Below are 21,040 nucleotides of genomic sequence, written 5' to 3'. Positions count from 1 at the left end.
AATTTTACTTGAACTGCATATTCAGTTTTATGCATTCTTCTTTTTTTTGGAGAAGAAACTCACTGGATGGGAACTCTACTTCTGTAACAGATCAGTCTTTCGGAACACTTTTGTGTCATTTTATAGTGATAAGCTGTTGTTTTAAAGTGATGCCTTGTATTCGTAAGGACTGTCAGCTAGCCTAAATTCTCATTTAGTCTTTATAAATCATCAGTTTTGTTAAGCTGTCAGTGTGAGTTAGAAAAACCTTCTGCGGGAGTGTCCAATAGGTCACAAGCAAGTACTGCTGCATAAATGTAAGCATTAATCACATGGTTTATCTATTTAAATACTGAATACTTGATCAGATAGTTTCCTACCCCAGGTCGCACAGGTAGGTGTCCAGGCGGGTCTTGAATATCTCCAGACTCCACAACCCCCTGGGCAGCCTGGTCCAGTGCTCCGTCACCCTCCCTGTAAAGAAGTTCTTGTGCACATTCGAGCAGAACTTTCTGTGCTCTGTTTTCTGGGTGTTTATACAAACATATCTGTTTATATGTTTATACAAACATATCTACACTTACAATATTATGAAACTGAAATTTTTTCAGGCGTTCAGTAAGAAGAAGATTGATGATCGAAAAGAATGGTTAACAGACTTCATGGAGGACAGTCAACAGGGTTGGCTACATGGCCGTCCTGAAGTGAGTCCTAAACAATAGTAACAAATCTTGTGGATGAGATTTAAATGTAACAAGGTGTTTGTATTGAGTGAATAATGTATGTGGGTTTTTTTCAGCCATTTTTATATAGTCCAGAGACAACACATTTGACCTACGATGACATCGTTAACGAGGAGACGATCCCTTTCTCAAATTCAGACAACGAAGGATCTATTCCCTCCCTTGTTGATGGTAAGCTGACAGTTTATGATGATTTGTTGGAATATTCTCTTTTATTGTTTTTTTAAACTTGTGATTTGGTTTGAAAGCCAATCTATTTAGACAGAGTTTAGAAGACTTCTGTATTTTTGTTGTTGTCATTTATATGCTGAGGACTTGTGACAGTTCTTCTGGGAAGAAGTTTAAACTGATACTTTGTAGCCTTTAAGCTTAACCCTGGACATTACAAGTACTTTGCTTCTACTTAAGCAGTCAGAAAAAGCAAGTCTTTGAAGTGCTTAATAATTACAATTCAAGTTGTCATCTGAATTTAGATAAAAATGAAAGGATGAAATGTATTCTCCCATCGTGTAGCACAAACACTCTTTTAGTGCTTACTGATCCTTCATGCAGTCATCCTATGGTTCTCTAAATCAGATTTACTAACTCTTCCTTTGCAATGGCGTATGAAAAGAAGCAGCTCTTACTGCACAGTTTGTGCTTCATGTGTAAAGCTGTCTGCAGGCAGCATGAACAGAAATTTCTGCCTGTATTTTTGTCAGTATAAATATGCTTACGAAGATATGGTAAAAAAGACCTCGAGGTTTCATAAGACAAAAAAGAAAAAGCATTTATCTCCAGTTTCCAACAAACTTTTTATAGCCGTGGTATTCAGCATTCTTGATGCTACAAGCTCACACCAAAATATCTAATGCTGCAAGAGCATTTATCTGTACAGAAGTGTAAGAAAACTAGAAGGGAACCTTTCTATGAGGAACACATGTATTATATTATATTATAGACACATAAATAACATGTAAACATAATGCAATCTAATTTCTATGTGTACATGTATATAAGATGTAAACATACATAATTGCTATTCATGTCACTGTTAGCTTTGGGTCTAATTTTGCTTCTGATCATGTATCTCTGAACTGCTCGGAAGGTCAGATTCTGTTCTTCACTATCACAGGTGGTAAACAACAGGGTGTTCAATTGGCAAATCTCAGAAAAAAATACAGAAAAAGAAAATTTTGACCATCTCTTAACAGTTACAGCTTTCTTATTTCCTGGTGATTTTCCTCTGTGAAGGAAATCCTGTTACTGTCATTATGCTAGAGAACATGATACAGACCCATTATTTAAAAATAAATAAAATAATAGATTTTATGTACCTAAATGAAGGGGAGACTGAAGTCATGTCTTTTTTTTTTTTCAACTTTTGCTCTTACCTAGGTTAGTAATGCGTATTTAAATGCATTTTAGTAGCGTATGTGAGTTGAAACAATGAATAGATGAATAAGCATGTTTTGGTTATCAGTTAGAGATGGTATGCAGAAAAATTATATGGTTCCTTCCACAAAGAGAGTGTACTTCAAGTGTACAGGTCCATCAAGTGTACCTAAATGATAAAGATCAAAGAGAATGGTTTCTTAAAACTGTAAAAGATCTAGAAGGGATAGAAATAGCACGTATTTTTATTTTAACAGAAATAGTTAACTTTCAGAGTGCTTTAAAAGAAGTGTAAGCTACAATTACAGTTGTCACTGCTGGATTTGTGTTGATTCTTAGGAAAAAGATTTTGCTTGCTATACTGGAAAGAAACAACTATTAACTTGCAGAGGTACATTTAGGATGAAGTTCTACTTCTTAGAATAGTGTTGAGTGCTACTGGCTCAAAGGGTGAAGTTTCCACTCTTTGGGTGACTTTTTGTTATAATAATCATTTCTATCATTATTTCTATTATTTTACAATAATTGAAAAGAATTTATTTTGTTCAAATTATAATTTTACTCTAAAGTTTAAGCTTCTTTCCAGAGTTTAGAGATGAGAATAAAGCAAAATCAAGTTGTTGTTTTTTTTTTTTCCCTTGGAAACCAATGCTTTTTTATGTGTTGAAAATGGCATCTTCTTCTTACTAGGTTTAAAACCAGGGCAGCGCAAAGTTTTGTTCACTTGCTTTAAGAGGAATGATAAACGTGAAGTAAAGGTTGCTCAGCTGGCTGGTTCTGTTGCTGAAATGTCAGCTTATCACTATGGGGAGGTGAGTACGAAGAGTAGAAAAGCTGTGAGAATTTGTAGCCTGTGTACAATGTTTACTGTATTAAAATTCCGAATCTTTTGACTCAAAGTAGTAATTACAGATTTAATTCTAAAGAGTTTGAGCCAAGCAGTAAATAATTTAAAAAGAAAATGTATTTCCATTCCTTCCAAGTCCTTATGCAAGGTGGTATTACCACGTAGTTTATGGATTATGGAGAAATGGTAAGTAAATAATTCCATAGTAAACTTCTTCCAGATTCTCCATCATAGTAACTATGTGCAATGGAAATTGTTGGTGTTGAACAAAAAATAGAGTACAGTGTTCTCCAAAACCTGATACAAGATTGAAACAACGGTTATTTCTTACTCTTGTTTATTTGTGTTTATCTGGAATATCAACACGAGTTGCCATATTCATCCTCTTTCCATCCTTTCATCTTTGCCTTTGAATGCAGTGAGATGTAGTTTGTGCAAGAGAAAGCAGGTGCAATCATTTTTTGCCCCTTGAATTACTCCAGAAAAGTGCGTTAAAAAAAATTGAGAAAACTTTGGGTTTTTCTAAGCATTGAGTACAAGGACATTTAATTCAGGGAGGCAATGTGGCTATGAAAGAGGGAGCATTATGCTTTGCCAGTAGCTCTAGTAAGAGGCTATATTTCTTCCTCAAGCTGACTTCTTTGAAACTGAGGTCAGGCCAGTCACAGAATTCCTGGGCATTGAAAATCTGCATTATTGACTGATTAGGAAAGAGTGTACTTCTAATGTTTATTTCTGTGAACATGTATTTTCTTGCAGCAAGCATTAATGATGACTATTGTCAACTTGGCTCAGAACTTTGTTGGAAGTAACAATGTTAATCTTCTACAACCTATTGGTCAATTTGGTACCAGGCTTCATGGTGGAAAGGATGCTGCCAGCTCTCGCTGTATTTTCACTATGCTAAGGTAAAGATATTGTCAACGGTTTAAGCTTTTGAGAAGCTTTATTCCTGAAGTAGTCCTTTCACAACAGTAAAGGATTTTATTTATTTATTTGTATTTTTTTATGTGAAAGGGATAGGAGATTAGTCTATTTTGATAGCTGTTAGTGCTCAAATTTTGCCTTATGTTTGTAAGTGTGGTTTTCCATCTTGAGTTTTCTGCAGAGATTTTCTATGCATAGAACTGCTGTAGAAAATGTAGCTTTCAAGGAATTAAACTTTGAATTATAAAGATGAAGACTGAAAATGCTGTAGACTTAGGTCTGCGTGCTGTGTGATCATTTGTTAGTGTATTATGTACATGCATAATTGGGAAGGAAGACATCATCTGCTATTATATGCCATTCTATTGGGAAGAACTTTGTTTTCTCAGGAGGTGCGACATTACATTGTAATTTCAGCTTCAGAATGGCAAAGAATAGAAGAGATGAAAAAATAGGTCATATTTGGACACTCTGTGGGTTAAAGCACTTATACATGAAACCAGTGGGACTCCAGTTAAACAGATTTTTATTTTCTTTCTTTTTTAAAGCCCTTTAGCCCGGCTTCTTTTTCCATCAGTGGATGACAACTTGCTGAAATTCCTTTATGATGACAACCAACGTGTAGAGCCTAGATGGTATATTCCCATCATTCCTATGGTTTTAGTAAATGGAGCTGAAGGAATCGGTACTGGATGTGCTTGCAAACTCCCAAACTATGATACCAGAGAGATTGTAAACAACGTCAGACGAATGCTGGATGGCTTAGATCCCCATCCCATGGTAAAAATAATATACACTAGCATTTTATCCATTTGGTAATCAAATCTAATTTTGTGCTTAGGAAATGTAGTCATATAACTCCATGAATGCTTGATTAGTGAAGTAGTTGAATTGGTTGAATTGTCTGGTAATTTTGCCTTACTTGACTGTTGGAAAGTGATGTGGAGAAGTTCATCTTGAAGAAAAGAAACAGTGCAATTTGTGGATTTCCAGTTATTTCAGAGGACTTTCTGTTCTCTGTTGACAGTAAGACTTCAAAGTTTCAAGTCCTAAAGATAGTCATTTTGCATGGGAGTAGAGTAGAAAGTTGTGCTGCTATTTCTTATACGAGGTGCAAGTATTTATCTTCAGCCAAATATAAAATTTCCACCGTCTTATCCAAATCTTCAACACATCTGTAAGCATAGGAGAAGGTACTGTCACTGTTCAAGAAAGTCAGCAGCTGCTGAACTGTACGTAGCTTCTGCTCCTTTATTTGAAATTTTACAAGAAGTTCTTGGAAGTGGTGTATATTTCAAAAACACTTTGCACAGTAAGAATACTCGTGTGAACCCAGAACCTTTGTAATCAACAGCTATCGTCATCTATTTAACCTTTACAACTAATTGATAAGTGGGTATTGCTACTTTGTGTTGTCTAAGTCCTAGGGGCAGAAACATCTCTACTTAGATCACATTTCACTGCCTCTGAGAGTGCAATATCAGTTTTCATGACTCGGTGAATTTTCTTTTTCAAATTCTTGGGAACAATAATTAGAATTTTTTTAATTAATGCAATCCATTGCCCTTCCCTTAGGACTCTTAGGCCTTCTGTGTAGTCTCAAAGTCAATTGAAGCCTCACTGTGATAGATGGAGGCAGAACTGCCTCTTTTAGTCTCCTTTCTGTATTCTGGTATGTGTTTGTGGCTGCATGGTAAACTGGGTAAGGGAATCAATTCAGTTAAAATAAATAATAACAGTAATTAAAAGTCTGTCACCACATTAGTTGATGTTTAAACTGAATGGGTTCCACTATCTTTGCCAAACAGCACATGAATAAAAAAAGTAAATGACTAGGGAAGGTAGCCCAGCTTCTCCATTTCTTTTAGTGCCGATGTAAACTTAGAGTGAGACTGGGGTATTTATGCACTTTCTGTCCGGTGTTAGCTGTGTTTGCTGTTTTCTGGGGAAAAAGAAAAAAAATCATACAAAAGGAAATCCAAATTAAAAAAAAAATAAAAAATGCCACTTAAATAAAAAAAAAAAAATTCAAAACAAACAGAATCTCACAACCAACAAACCAAAGAAAGACAAATTCCACCTTTCTGGATTCAGCTACATCTTAATTATGTACCTACTCTTTAGGTAATAAGGTAATTGCTTCTGTCACTTGCACATGTGTATCTTTTTGGCTTTTTCTGGTAATGATAAAACCATGACGTAAGATTATTACCAGCATGAGGGGCTGGTTGATGGATTAGCACAGTATAAAGTGATAGCTGTATGGTGCATGGGGAAAAACAAATATCTTCCGTATCTTATTACAAAGTTTCTTAGTATCCCACAGATTTTTATTGCAATTTCAGCTTCCAAACTACAAAAACTTCAGAGGAACCATTCAAGAACTTGGTCAAAACCAGTATGTGGTCAGTGGTGAAATATTTGTGGTGGACAGAAACACTGTAGAAATTACAGAGCTACCTGTAAGAACATGGACCCAGGTAAGTTACAGTAAAGAAAAAAAGCTCTAAATTAAACAGTTTTATCCTACACGCAGGAGAACATTTTAGTCCACTTCTGATCATTTTATGCACTTGGAAAGAAACATGGTTTCATTCTTTTCTTTGCCTTTGTAAAAGAGGGTTCTACTTGTACCATCTCATCTACTGTCTATACTACAAAGAATCACTGCTTCTTCTGCTGAGTTAATACATAATTCCCTTCCCTTCCCCCCCCATCTTTTTATTTATTTATTTATTTTTAAGTAGACTTTCTTGACCTTGTACAATGGCTCTTATGTTTGTTCTAATCCCAGCTTTCATTTTGCAGGTTGTATTGGTTTAGTAAATTATCACTGGCTTCAGTTGTGGTACACAAGTTGAAATCTGAGCTTGGTTGTGAGCTTGGTTTAAAGAATGAGGAATCTAAAGAAGTTGAAATAAGTGTTTCTGGTTTTTTGCTATCTTTTTCTTAATAGGTGTACAGAGAACAGGTTCTGGAACCACTGTTGAATGGAACTGAAAAAACTCCAGCATTAATTTGTGACTACAAGGAATACCACACTGATACGACTGTGAAATTTGTTGTGAAGATGACAGAAGAAAAACTTGCAGAGGCAGAAGCTGCTGGATTGCACGAAGTCTTTAAGCTTCAAACAAGTCTTACTTGTGATTCTATGGTAACTTTTTTTCTGTTTGGCTATCAGAATATTTACAGTTGCTTGTTGTAAACTTGAATGTTTTTGTAGTGATTTTGGCATAAATGGACAAGTCTCTTCTTCAGATTTGCTGCTGACAAAAAGTAATTGTGAACTGTTTGAATTCAGTTGTCTTGGAGATAATGCAAGTCTTGCTTTTTTGACCATGTTGGGCTACTTGAATTTTGAAAGTTCACTGGAATTGTCTAGAATTTTAGTCTTTTTATGGCAGGTACTACTTTCAAACATTATCACGAAGCAAAAATACACACATGTGTGTGTTGTAAATGGCCTTGCTCAATCTATTGTGTAGATTATTTTTGAAAAGCAAATGCACCAGATCAAGGTGACTGTACTTTGCACAGGTTCGAGTAAGTGTAGGGACTACTGCTAGAATCTCTCTGTAAGGCTTGTATTTGTGTAGGAATCAATCTGTCCTGGTGTGAACATGTTAAAAAGTTAGATGCCTGTGTGAGTCCATTATGCATCCACCTACCAAACAGATACTTTAGACAGATGAATTCCCCTAGAGAGGGATTTATTTCTTTCAGCTGACTAGAAAGGGGTGCCCAGGGTGACTAGTCCACCTATAAATGTCTGAACTGGAGGTGTCAGAAGTCAGGCAGAATTGATTTTGCCTGTGAAGTAAAAATGATTTATTTCTTTGTACTTGAAGGATTTCTGAGATGTTTAAAGTGGCAGTTTTCACACTGGAGGTTAGAGATTATAAAAAATACTCTTCAACTGTTATACGATTATTATTATTATTATTATTATTATTATTGTTGTTGTGAATTTAGATAGAATTGTAGTTTCATCTGAATTTTGGTGTCCTCTCCAGGGCTTTCTTTCTTGAAGATATAATCATAAATCTTATGTTAAGTTGACTTGTGACTAAAAATATAATCTATCTAGCTATGTGCTATATAGTCCCAGAGGAAGGTTTGAGCTCTCAGTCTTCAAAATGCTATTCTTCATATAGTGTGCATGTGAGAGCAATAGAAATAAACTCATACAGGAAGATTAAAAATCTTGAGTTATGAAATCTCTTTCAAGCCATATGTTATCTATTTTGTAGGTGCTCTTTGATCATACGGGATGTTTAAAGAAGTATGAAACTGTGCAAGACATTCTGAAGGAGTTCTTTGATTTGCGATTACATTATTATAGTTTACGTAAGGAATGGCTTGTGGGAATGCTGGGTGCTGAATCTACAAAGCTAAACAACCAAGCTCGCTTCATTCTGGAGAAGATACAAGGGAAAATTGCCATAGGTGAGTTACACTCTCTAAAATAGAACCAGGGAGAAATCTGGAAGTGATTTAAATGTCGTAAAATGTATTTGTATGTAAGACATTGACTTTCACAACACCGATTACTGACTTTGGTTTTTTGTTTGTATTGTAGAGAATAGATCAAAAAGAGACTTGATTCAAATGTTGGCTCAGAGGGGCTATGAATCCGATCCAGTTAAAGCTTGGAAAGAAGCACAGGAAAAGGTGAGGATCAGAAATCTCTGGATACATTTGATGCTGTTGTTATAAATGATATTCATTTATCAAGATGTTTGGTTTTGTAGTAGTCTGATTAATTTATGACACAACACTTTAACAAGATTAATCATTACTACTTTTTATTGGCTTTCATTCTTACAAATACGAATTTACATACAAATATTGCTGCATAATGGTGGTATTCCACATAGATAATTCTAAGAAGACAACTAGATGATATAAAGGTTGAGAATGAGAAGTTCATACATTCAGGGTTTTTATAGCACTTTGTATACTGCTATACAAAACTGTACTCGTTTCTAAAGAAACAGATGTACGTGCATGTCCAGAGAGCAAAGATCTTCATCCTGTGTGAGATAGCTAGGAAAATACAAGTTTCTGTAGCCAGTGGGATACGGTGCGTATTGCTAATGTTAGGTTCAGCTTTGTATTCTTACATCAATGACTAAACAGTCCAGCCATAAGAAATGACAGGAACATGGCTTTTTGGAAAAGACAAGAAAAAATTCCTTGTTACTGAATGCACGAGGAAACACCTTAGTAATCCATCAGGGTATTTTGGGGAATTGCTGCTGTTCATTTACAGAGCTAAGATTATTCATCTGTCTAATTCTGAATATTTCACTTTAGGCAGCAGAAGAGGAGGACCCACAAAACCCAAATGATGATGCTTCCTCTGCTTCTGGATCGACTTCTGGCCCTGATTTTAACTATATCTTAGACATGTCTCTGTGGTCTCTCACAAAAGAGAATGTGGAAGAGCTCATTAAGCACAGAGATTCAAAGGTTGGTACACTGTGAGAGGCTTATTTTGAAATGATTTAATAATTACGGATGTGCCCAATTGTGAATGTTCAGTTCAGACAGTATTTACTAAGTTACTTGTAACTTATGATTCAGCCAACTCATAACGTAAAAACTTATATTTTATATGCTACTTTCACATTTTAGGAGAGAGAACTAAATGACCTGAAAAGGAAATCTGCCTCAGATCTCTGGAAAGAAGACTTAGCAGCTTTTGTCGAAGAGCTTGAAGTATGTTTTACAAATCTTTCTAAAAATAGATATTAAAAATAAGCAAAAAGAAAACAAAACAAAAACCAAACCAAAACAAAAAGCAGATTGCTCTCCAAATATAGGGGCAAGTGGGAAATCTGTTTTGTTCTCAGGGATTCTTTCTTGTATTTGTACAGTACAGTGCTTTTCCCAAGTCTGTGAAAGAAAAACTACCAGGAACAAATTGGTTTTCAAATGTCAAAAAAACTGGGAGTAGTAACTAGCAATTCTAAGTGAGGAAGCATTATCAAATGTAAAGCCACAAATTTGGGAACAAAGCATGTAGACCAGAAGTGCTAGACAAAAGGCTTTTACCTTGCCTCATTAGTATCTCTGGCAAAAAGGTAAAGGCGTATTGATGATTGCTGAGCCTCAGCCTTCAGTGTTTCCTGAAAATGGCTGATGTAATCTTTTGAAGTAACACAGGATAATCCAAATAAGATGTTTATTTCTCTGCACCTTCATGGTGCAGATGCAATTGGAAGTATTCTGTGCTGAAACCTCAACTTCTGTAATAAAAAACTGGAAAGGACTGGAAAATGTGCCTTATAAAACTTAATCTAAAAGCTCACTGCTTGCTTTAAACACCGAAGGACTGAAAAGTTATATCAGTACCTGGAGATACACGTGAGGAAGAGGAACTTGATGAAAGAAAGATATTCCAGAGTGTCCAAAAGTTTTCATTTGTTTGGGCTTGAAAAAAAGCGTAGCTTTTAACCACATGAAGTAGGGAAGAATTTACCAAGATTAAGTGATTGATTTTCCATTAGTAAAAGGTGCGCTATAATTCAGCTGACAATTAAGGGCAGTCTTCTACTCCATGTTAAAAAAGACTGAAAAAGCACCATGTTTTGCCTTTACTGAAAATGAACATGTTTCCCTCTCGCCCCTGGTTTTTTGTTAGAAAGTAGAAGCACAGGAAAGAGATGACATTCTGGCTGGCATGATTGGCAAGCCAATAAAAGGTGAAGTTGGTAAACCCAAGATGAAGAAGCTTCAGTTGGAAGAGACCATGCCATCACCATTTGGGAGAAGAATAGTTCCACAGATTACATCTGCCATGAAAGCTGATGCCAGTAGGAAATTGCTGAAAAGGCAAAAGGTAAACTAACTGTTGCTATAGTTACATTCTTTAACTGCTATATTTTTCCGTGCTGATAATGCAAATCCAAAGACTAGATCCCACTAGACCCCATTAGTACTGTATGTACGTATGATGTTTTTCTAACTTAATGTGTAAAGAAATTAATGCTGGACTTATTTTATATTTGAAAGCCTATTATGACTACTTATTGCTGGAGTGTTTTTGTTGCTTTTTTTCCCCTTCCAATACTATTAAAATTGGCAATATAATAGTCTACTTTAATTTATTCTCTTCTAAAAATTGTATTGCAGTTTATCACAGTATCACAGTATCGTGCGAGTTGGAAGGGACCTTAGAGATCATCGAGTCCAACTCCTGGGATTTGAGCCCTCTAGTGTAGCAGAGCGGCAGTTCTACCACTTGCGCCACAGGGGGGATTCAAACCCAGGCCTCCAGTGTTGCAAGCGGCGGTTCTAACACTGTGCACCACCGGTTGTTATTTATTTATAATATTTATTGTTGGAATATAAAGGTATAATTTTATTTTGACCAACTTGTTAATATTTTTAGGGTGATGCTGATGCTGTAGCAATAAAAATGGAATTTGATGAAGAATTTGGTGGTGCGCAAGCTGACGGTGGTGGGGATGACTCGGTGAATACAGCAGCCCCAGCAGATAAAATCGTTAAAGTGAAGAGAGAGAAGGAGGAGCCTGGTGAGATATCCTTACGCAGTCATCATTAAGCTTGAATGAGTACTAATTTTGCATTAATCGTATTTTTAACACATTATGAGAAGGGAAATATACCACAATGAGTATTTCATCTGATTTTCTTCCTTAAAGAGATGTGCAGAAATACTTCCAAACACTTCTGTATTACTTTCAGCATACATGGAAATTAAAAGCAGAGGTATTCAATGCTCAAGTTAAACATGTGGACACATCTATTATGGTTCTCTAGTTGTAGTAACTGACTGAAATTTCTGTAGAGTATTCTGCTTCTCTTGAGATGGGGATCTTCTGCTTTCTACATATGGGTTTGAGGGGGAGGGATCTAAATCGTTGAATATGTGAGTAGAAAAAAAATCGATTGTTTATTACATAATTAGATTGTGTACAAATGAAAATATATGACGTGTATGTTCTCTGCCACTTTTATTTATGTGGTAACGTAACTATACTGAAGTATGTAAAAATGTATTTTTCTTTTAGCTGAGAGGCCCAAGTATACATTTGACTTGTCAGAAGAAGAAGACGATGCCGATGATGATACCAACAGTAGCAATGATTTAGATGAGCTGAAAGTAAAAGTTTCTCCACCTATAAATGACAGAGAGAAGGAGTTCGTTCTCTCAGACAGTTCAGAAGAAGATGAATATGACTTCCCTCCATTCAAAATAAAGCCATCTCCAGAGTAAGTACTGTAACTCAGCAGTATATATTTTTAGATAATTTTTATTTGAATACAGAAACCTCTAAAGAAAACTGACAGAATATTAATTATTAATCTTCACATAAGATGTAAAATAAAATGTATATGTTTCTGGGGAGGAATGAAAGTGTATATTATCATCTCACCATTGCAACTGACTTGGGCAGGGAAGACATGGCTCACCGAATTGTGATAGAGTGTCAGTAATGTCATCTGTTAATCGTATTTAGTAAAAATTTCTGTTTTCCTTCTTGTACCAACAGGTATACAGACTTATTGATAAACATGTAGTGCTGTCAATTTAAGATGGTTACGATGCATGACAGGATAGGGATTTTATTAAGGATTTGTCTGTTGAAGTGCTAGATACGTGTTAGAATGTAAAACAATAATTTAATCTCTTATGGATGCTATAATGTCTGCATATTTTAATATGGAGTTAATGCAATTAATGCAATTTCTTCCTGTGTCTGGAAGTATAAAAATGTCTCAAGAGAAGAAAAATCAAGACTTTGGGAACATTTTCTCATTGCCATCCTACTCTCGGAAGACAGATGATGGTGAGCTTGATTTCACTGATCTGATTACCATTAGCAGTTTTTACAGAATACGTACGGGGTTTTATGTCATAAATAGAAACTTAACGCAGTAGTCTTAAGAGTAATGGTATTGAGATTTATGCAGGGGAAAAGAAATAAGAGGTTCTGATCCTTAGAGGAACATGGCTTGTATTGTAGGCACATGGTACACACATAGCCTAGCTGTAGTATCAGAAAGGTGTATCTGTGAAAGGTCTATCTGCTGCAATTAACTTGCATTTTATTCTCTTCACTGTGATGTTTATGAAAAAGCCCTTAGTGACCAGACCAAGAGTTGCTGTGAAAGATTTTGTAACTTGATCCAGAAATCTTTCACCTTATCCAAAATACTAGAGTAGAAATTAATAAAAATAGAAGAGAAGAGGTTTTTGCTAATATCCAAACTGAACCTCCTCTGGTGCATCTTGAAGCCATTCCCTGTCATCCAGTCTCTAGTTACCTGGGAGAGGAGGCCAGCCCCCACCTCGCCACAACCTCCTTTCACGCAGTTGTAAAGAGTGATCAGATCACCCATGAGCCTCCTCTTCTGCAGACTGAACAATCCCAGTTCTCTCAACCATAAGATGTGTGCCCCAGTCTCCTCACAGCTTTGTTGTCCTTCTCTGGACATGCTTCAGGGCCTGGATTCTTTCATGTAGTGAAAGACTAAAAACTGAACATGGTGTTCAAGATACGGTCTGGCCAGAGCTGAGTACAGAGGGACAGGGGGATCACCTCCCTGCTCCTGCTGGTCGCACTACTTCTGATGTTTGGTAGCAGTTTAAATTATGTGCCTCTGTTCTTCTAGACTCAAACAAGACTTTTTTTTTTTTTTTCCTCAAGTTCTTTTATAATCTGAGGCAGGCCCTGCTGAGTGACTTCCCCTTGCATTTATTTATGTGGTAACGTAACTATACTGAAGTATGTAAAAATGTATTTTCCTTTTAGCTGAGAGGCCCAAGTATACATTTGACTTGTCAGAAGAAGAAGATGATGCCGATGATGATGCCAACAATAAGAATGATTTAGATGAGCTGAAAGTAAAAGTTTCTCCACCTATAAATGACAGAGAGAAGGAGTTCGTTCTCTCAGACAGTTCAGAAGAAGATGAATATGACTTCCCTCCATTCATAATAAAGCCATCTCCAGAGTAAGTACTGTAACTCAGCAGTATATATTTTTAGATAATTTTTTTTGGAATACAGAAACCTCTAAAGAAAACTGACAGAATATTAATTATTAATCTTCACATAAGATGTAAAATAAAATGTATATGTTTCTGGGGAGGAATGAAAGTGTATATTATCATCTCACCATTGCAACTGACTTGGGCAGGGAAGACATGGCTCACCGAATTGTGATAGAGTGTCAGTAATGTCATCTGTTAATCGTATTTAGTAAAAATTTCTGTTTTCCTTCTTGTACCAACAGGTATACAGACTTATTGATAAATATGTAGTGCTGTCAATTTAAGATGGTTACGATGCATGACAGGATAGGGATTTTATTAAGGATTTGTCTGTTGAAGTGCTAGATACGTGTTAGAATGCAAAACAATAATTTAAGCTCTTATGGATGCTATAATGTCTGCATATTTTAATATGGAGTTAATGCAATTAATGCAATTTCTTCTTGTGTCTGGAAGTAGAAAAATGTCTCAAGAGAAGAAAAATCAAGACTTTGGGAACATTTTCTCATTGCCATCCTACTCTCGGAAGACAGATGATGGTGAGCTTGATTTCACTGATCTGATTACCATTAGCAGTTTTTACAGAATACGTACGGGGTTTTATGTCATAAATAGAAACTTAACGCAGTAGTCTTAAGAGTAATGGTATTGAGATTTATGTAGGGGAAAAGAAATAAGAGGTTCTGATCCTTAGAGGAACATGGCTTGTATTGTAGGCACACGGTACACACATAGCCTAGCTGTAGTATCAGAAAGGTGTATCTGTGAAAGGTCTATCTGCTGCAGATAACTTGCATTTTATTCTCTTCACTGTGATGTTTATGAAAAAGCCCTTAGTGACAAGACCAAGAGTTGCTGTGAAAGATTTTGTAACTTGATCCAGAAATCTTTCACCTTATCCAAAATACTAGAGTAGAAATTAATAAAAATAGAAGAGAAGAGGTTTTTGCTAATATCCAAACTGAACCTCCTCTGGTGCATCTTGAAGCCATTCCCTGTCATCCAGTCTCTAGTTACCTGGGAGAGGAGGCCAGCCCCCACCTCGCCACAACCTCCTTTCACGCAGTTGTAAAGAGTGATCAGATCACCCATGAGCCTCCTCTTCTGCAGACTGAACAATCCCAGTTCTCTCAACCATAAGATGTGTGCCCCAGTCTCCTCACAGCTTTGTTGTCCTTCTCTGGACATGCTTCAGGGCCTGGATTCTTTCATGTAGTGAAAGACTAAAAACTGAACATGGTGTTCAAGATACGGTCTGGCCAGAGCTGAGTACAGAGGGACAGGGGGATCACCTCCCTGCTCCTGCTGGTCGCACTACTTCTGATGTTTGGTAGCAGTTTAAATTATGTGCCTCTGTTCTTCTAGACTCAAACAAGACTTTTTTTTTTTTTTTTTCCTCAAATTCTTTTATAATCTGAGGCAGGCCCTGCTGAGTGACTTCCCCTTGCATTTATTTATGTGGTAACGTAACTATACTGAAGTATGTAAAAATGTATTTTCCTTTTAGCTGAGAGGCCCAAGTATACATTTGACTTGTCAGAAGAAGAAGATGATGCCGATGATGATGCCAACAATAAGAATGATTTAGATGAGCTGAAAGTAAAAGTTTCTCCACCTATAAATGACAGAGAGAAGGAGTTCGTTCTCTCAGACAGTTCAGAAGAAGATGAATATGACTTCCCTCCATTCATAATAAAGCCATCTCCAGAGTAAGTACTGTAACTCAGCAGTATATATTTTTAGATAATTTTTTTTTGAATACAGAAACCTCTAAAGAAAACTGACAGAATATTAATTATTAATCTTCACATAAGATGTAAAATAAAATGTATATGTTTCTGGGGAGGAATGAAAGTGTATATTATCATCTCACCATTGCAACTGACTTGGGCAGGGAAGACATGGCTCACCGAATTGTGATAGAGTGTCAGTAATGTCATCTGTTAATCGTATTTAGTAAAAATTTCTGTTTTCCTTCTTGTACCAACAGGTATACAGACTTATTGATAAATATGTAGTGCTGTCAATTTAAGATGGTTACGATGCATGACAGGATAGGGATTTTATTAAGGATTTGTCTGTTGAAGTGCTAGATACGTGTTAGAATGCAAAACAATAATTTAAGCTCTTATGGATGCTATAATGTCTGCATATTTTAATATGGATTTAATGCAATTAATGCAATTTCTTCTTGTGTCTGGAAGTAGAAAAATGTCTCAAGAGAAGAAAAATCAAGACTTTGGGAACATTTTCTCATTGCCATCCTACTCTCGGAAGACAGATGATGGTGAGCTTGATTTCACTGATCTGATTACCATTAGCAGTTTTTACAGAATACGTATGGGGTTTTATGTCATAAATAGAAACTTAACGCAGTAGTCTTAAGAGTAATGACATTGAGATTTATGCAGGGGAAAAGAAATAAGAGGTTCTGATCCTTAGAGGAACATGGCTTGTATTGTAGGCACACGGTACACACATAGCCTAGCTGTAGTATCAGAAAGGTGTATCTGTGAGATTGATCTTGACTGTAAGCGATCAGGATGATTTAAAATATGCAGTGAACAAATCTTATTCTGAACATACTCTGTGGTTATAGATACAACAAAATTGGACAGTGACGAGGAGGATTCTACTCCTGTTTTCTCATCACCTTTCGCCTCAAAAGAAACAGAGAAAATTCTAAGTAAAACAGTAGCTGCTAAAAAAGGTAAGTGTAGGATTACAATGTAAATCAAGTTTTTTCAAGTTCTTCACTTCCATTCACTTCACAGCATTCCACAGTTTTCATCATCTCTCCTTTGCCCAAACTGTACATGATCACCATTTCTTTGACAGTGTAGTGATAACTTAATAGCTTAGTTATTACTCAGCTGGTATTCTTTTAGTCATGTCCTTAGTTCTGTGTTCATGCAATGTTCCATCCACTCACCTTCTGGTGAGTGCCTCACAGGGGAATGTCTATTGTGTAGCTGAAGCAATTACTACAAACAGTCGTACGTGGGGTTTTTTGTGACTTCAGAGTTTGAATTTTGGAGGACAGGAAGCTGATACTGAAGGACTGCTTGTTCTGTCTCGTTACCTGTATGGCCACATTCCTTTCTCAGTCCAGGGACAATAAAGGAATAGTTAGGAGTTAAATTTCTTCTCAGACCTTGATCAATTTGATATGAAATTTTCTGATCTCTGGCATCAACTGACTCTGACTTGCTTTATGCTAATATAGTTCTTTTGTCTTCTAATTGCGATATCTATAGAGACCTATTTGTTGTTTTCAAATATGGCTTCCGAGTTCCGACCTAAGTATCAGTTCTTCACTCTCAAGATCTATCTAAAAGGCTGCCGGAGCCTCTCCTTGCTGCCAAAGAGAGCTTTATTTTTAATATTAGCAGGCCGTGATACTTGGACTACTTAGTAGGTATCATCCATCACACAAAGCAGTACACTGATTCTCCAGCAGGGAGCAGTTAAAGGCAACGCTACCAAAAAGATTCTGGAGACACTCATCTGTCTGAAGACATTCCCTTAGCAGTATCACAGATGAAAGCTTGAGTACTCACCAGTGTTCACATTCCTGCTATGTGGAGCTTTTTACATGCTCCTTATCTTTAAGGTATTCAGGGCTGACAGATTACACATAGGTCAGTAGCGAAGCAGAGGGTTTTGTTAAAGGCTGGATTGTCTTCCAACATGTGGAGTGCATTACTTCTCCGTGGTGTGAATGTATGAGGGCTGCTCCGAGACCAATGCCTCCTGTTTTATTACGTTGGCCCGCGATATCAGAGGTGGATGGTGGTGGTGTGGCAGCCGAGGTTGAACCTTCCCAGCAGTATTCCATTCCATTTCATTGCAATGTAACAGATGGCAGCAAAGGGGCAGTCTGACAAAACGGTGTCTGATGTGGAAGTGCAGGTGAAGCAAAGGGGTGGAAATGAATTCTTCTATGTGGAAAAATTGCACCCATTGACATTAATCAACACTTGCTGAATGTTTATGGACACCAAACAGTGAGCACAGTGAGGCAGTGAGGGGTTCGTTTCAGCAGTGCTGACAGTGACAGTAGGTCACCTCTGCTGGGGCAGATTTTTACCAGCACAGCTCTTGTTCATCGACGGTGAAAAGGCATAGATAATGAAAACACTATTGAATGGTGCTATTGAGCTCTTTGTATTCATTGTAATTTCCATGAGAATGAATAGGAGGCATTGCTTTCGGAGCAATACAAGTACTGTATTATAAAGATGGCAAGACAGGTTGTGTAGCAGTAATAGAAATTCAGTAAGGATTCCTGTTTATTTCTCACAGTTCTAACATAAAAGTTGAAGTATGTTTTCCTCAAGTGTAGGAGGCTCATCTCGTTTTAACATCTGCCATTTATTCTGTAATTTATTAAAATTTGATATTTCTATGCAATATGTGAATGTAACACATTCGGTATCTCTGACTTCTAACAGCAAAAGTAGATGTGCCACCTAAACCTAAAAGGGCTCCCAAGGCCAAGAAGATGGAAACTGTAAGTTCTGACTCGGATTTGGAATTTGGCATTCCAAAGAAGACTGCGGCACCCAAAGGTAGTAATTTAGGTGTGGTGTCGATTAGCATCACACGATGTCTGTGCTCTCTGTAACACAGGTTCAAGATTATATTTCAAGGGAAGCAGAGATAGTCTCTAAAAGAACCACACTGATTTATTAGTAAATGAATCATCGGCAGATTACTCAGCCCTGAGCTTGTTCTATGACAGAAAGTGTTCACTGGTGTTTCTTGGCAGTCAGTGCTGTGAACTTCTTAAGTGACCTTCGCTGTTGGGAATTTAATGACTCCAAACCCCATGAGAGAATGGTAACTCCAGAGGAAGTATGAAAGAGAGAGATAAAACTGAGAAAATCAACTGTTATGTTGTATTTTCTGCCTATTGAGAAGAAGCTTGAGCTGTAAACTGAATTTCAACTTTACACACAGACGTGATAAGATGTAACAATATCACTGCTGTTTTTTCCAGTGTGCTGAACTCTGATGTTTTATTGAAATTATGTTCTCTCACCTAGGAAAAGGGAGAGGGGCAAAGAAAAGGAAAGCATCTGGCTCAGAAAATGAAGGTGATTACAACCCTGGGAAGAAGGCACCTGAATCAACACCGTGCAAGGTCAGTCCTCTCATGGTCCTTTCCACTTTTCACTTCAGTAAAAGATGCATGTTCTTATGGCGGGGTGCTGATGTAGTAACCGGGGTGTAGCTGTGATTATGTTAGAGCTGTTAGAGAAGAGTTGCTTCAGGACTGAATGTCACGATGCAAAACGCACAGAGCTTCACAAAGGATTTGTCTTTTGTTTTCCAAAGAAACCCAAGAAGGCCGCTTTCGACCAGGATTCTGATGTGGAAATCTTCCAGTCAGGCTTTGCCTCCGAAACTGCCCCGAAGCCCCGGACAGGTTGGGCTAGCAAAGAAGTGAAGTATTTTGCAGAGTCCGATGAAGATGATGATTTTGATATGTTTAATTAAGTGCCCAAAGAGCACACAACTGTTTTCCAGCGACTATCTTGTGTTGTCCTTTTGGTCCCTTCTGTCGCAAACTTTTGGACATTTGACTTATCTTATGTGGCAAATGTAATTGATGGGTTTTATTCTTGTGTGTGGGCATTTTAACATTCTGTGCTTACACCAACAGTTTTGTGCTCTTTTTTACTCATTGAAATGTCATGTATTTGTCGGACTGGCTTGTAGAGATGTTCTAGACAGCGGTGCTAAAGCACATTTTAATTGTCATGGTTGCAAACAGCAAACCTGCTTTTTGAAATAAAGTTTAAGCATTAAAAAATGGAAAACTCTCCGTCTTGTGTGTGTGTAATGTTGGGGCGGAGGGACCGACTGCCACACGGGTGCTTTTTTAAAATAAATATATTTTATTCTTTGCCACTAGACTCCATGGAAAAAGGTAAACAGTATATGAACATAGAAAGCATTGTTAAACAATCTCAATGTACAAACAGAGCCAGTGAAAGTACATCACAGACTTGCTAGAATATATAAAAAAATAAAAAATAAAAAAATCCACTAGTGCTTTAAATGAAACCTAAGAAAATGACACTTTAAATCTGTTAACCATTCTACCACAGTTTTCACTCTGCTTCATGGTGATTTAACAAGGCCAAGAAGGCAGATTCTCTCCTTGTGTTTCTGGAAGTCCTGTCTGTACTTCCCTAGCACCTGGAAGGCCGCGTAGCCCAGCTCGTTCCTGGCGGCCGACTCTTAAGGAAATACCCTGGACTCACCCATTCGAAAGCTGTACATGAGTCGGCTGGTTATCATCCCATGAAGTTTCCCTAATGGCTTGTGAATAGGTAAACAAAAACATGGTAACACTGAGAAGTGTTTCTGCCTTGGAGGCTACCATTACTGTAGAAATGCAGTAGTTAATGGTGTAGGTAGGTCACCAGCCAGGTAATAAACCACTTTTTCAATTTTAAAGTGACGTTAAGAGTGGAACCAATGACATCTGAATAACTGATCTGGCAGTTAATGCTGATACCGATGTCTTCTCTGCGAGTGCAGGGATTTTCGTGTACTTTTTACAAGGAAGGAGATGCAAACTGAGGGCATCAAAGAGTAGTTTTCATATTAACTAATCAGACGGTCCTTGGAATTTCCTTTTCTGGATGTGTACAGTAGGTCCGTTTCATCTGGTTGGTGTCTTGATCGTTTTAGGTATGAGAGACAAAAGGAAAGCACCAAACATCCAGTACAGAAAGTGCAGCCATACATCTGTATGTACAAAAGTCATCAGAAATGCAACCAGAATTGAAAGTCTGAGATCTGTCTTGTCACCATGCAGTCTTGAATGGTCAGAAAACAGAAGCTTAGCTAGTTTTATTTTTTTTATTTTTTTATTTTATTTTATTTTTTTTTTTTTTTTTGCATGAAATGGCTGATTTAGAGTTTCAAAAGTCTGCATTTTCTATTTTAAAGAGTTTAAACAGCAAGGAGTATATATCGATACATATGAAAAAGTCTTGGTCCTTGTTGAGTTTTTATCTATCTATCTATATACATATATAGATATATATTAAGTCCAGAAAGTAAGCAGCAGTAAAAATGTTTTTCCTTGCTTTTCATCCCTGTACATAAGGTGTTAGGAATGTCT

The 21,040-nt window shown here is 37.0% G+C and overlaps 1 protein-coding gene across 1 annotated transcript; it reads left to right on the top strand.

Moving 5' to 3' along the window:
* The first annotated feature begins 569 nt into the window (after positions 1 to 569).
* Positions 570 to 19,465, top strand: LOC140264536 (DNA topoisomerase 2-beta-like). Its single transcript, XM_072360388.1, has 23 exons — positions 570 to 683; positions 779 to 893; positions 2,787 to 2,908; positions 3,703 to 3,851; positions 4,419 to 4,650; positions 6,216 to 6,350; positions 6,827 to 7,027; positions 8,124 to 8,319; positions 8,453 to 8,544; positions 9,190 to 9,345; positions 9,511 to 9,594; positions 10,520 to 10,717; positions 11,270 to 11,414; positions 11,913 to 12,114; positions 12,610 to 12,692; positions 13,692 to 13,750; positions 14,934 to 14,967; positions 15,407 to 15,608; positions 16,104 to 16,186; positions 16,499 to 16,609; positions 18,354 to 18,470; positions 18,948 to 19,045; positions 19,240 to 19,465. The coding sequence occupies exons 1-23, from the start codon at positions 570 to 572 to the stop codon at positions 19,399 to 19,401; spliced, it is 3,090 nt and encodes a 1,029-aa protein (XP_072216489.1). The 3' UTR covers positions 19,402 to 19,465.
* Positions 19,466 to 21,040: the final 1,575 nt, after the last annotated feature.

Source organism: Excalfactoria chinensis, chromosome Z (assembly GCF_039878825.1).
Source record: "Excalfactoria chinensis isolate bCotChi1 chromosome Z, bCotChi1.hap2, whole genome shotgun sequence".
NCBI classification, from domain to species: domain Eukaryota; kingdom Metazoa; phylum Chordata; class Aves; order Galliformes; family Phasianidae; genus Excalfactoria; species Excalfactoria chinensis.
The sequence above is the reverse complement of the archived record's forward strand: the minus strand, read 5'-3'. Positions and strand labels throughout refer to the sequence as shown.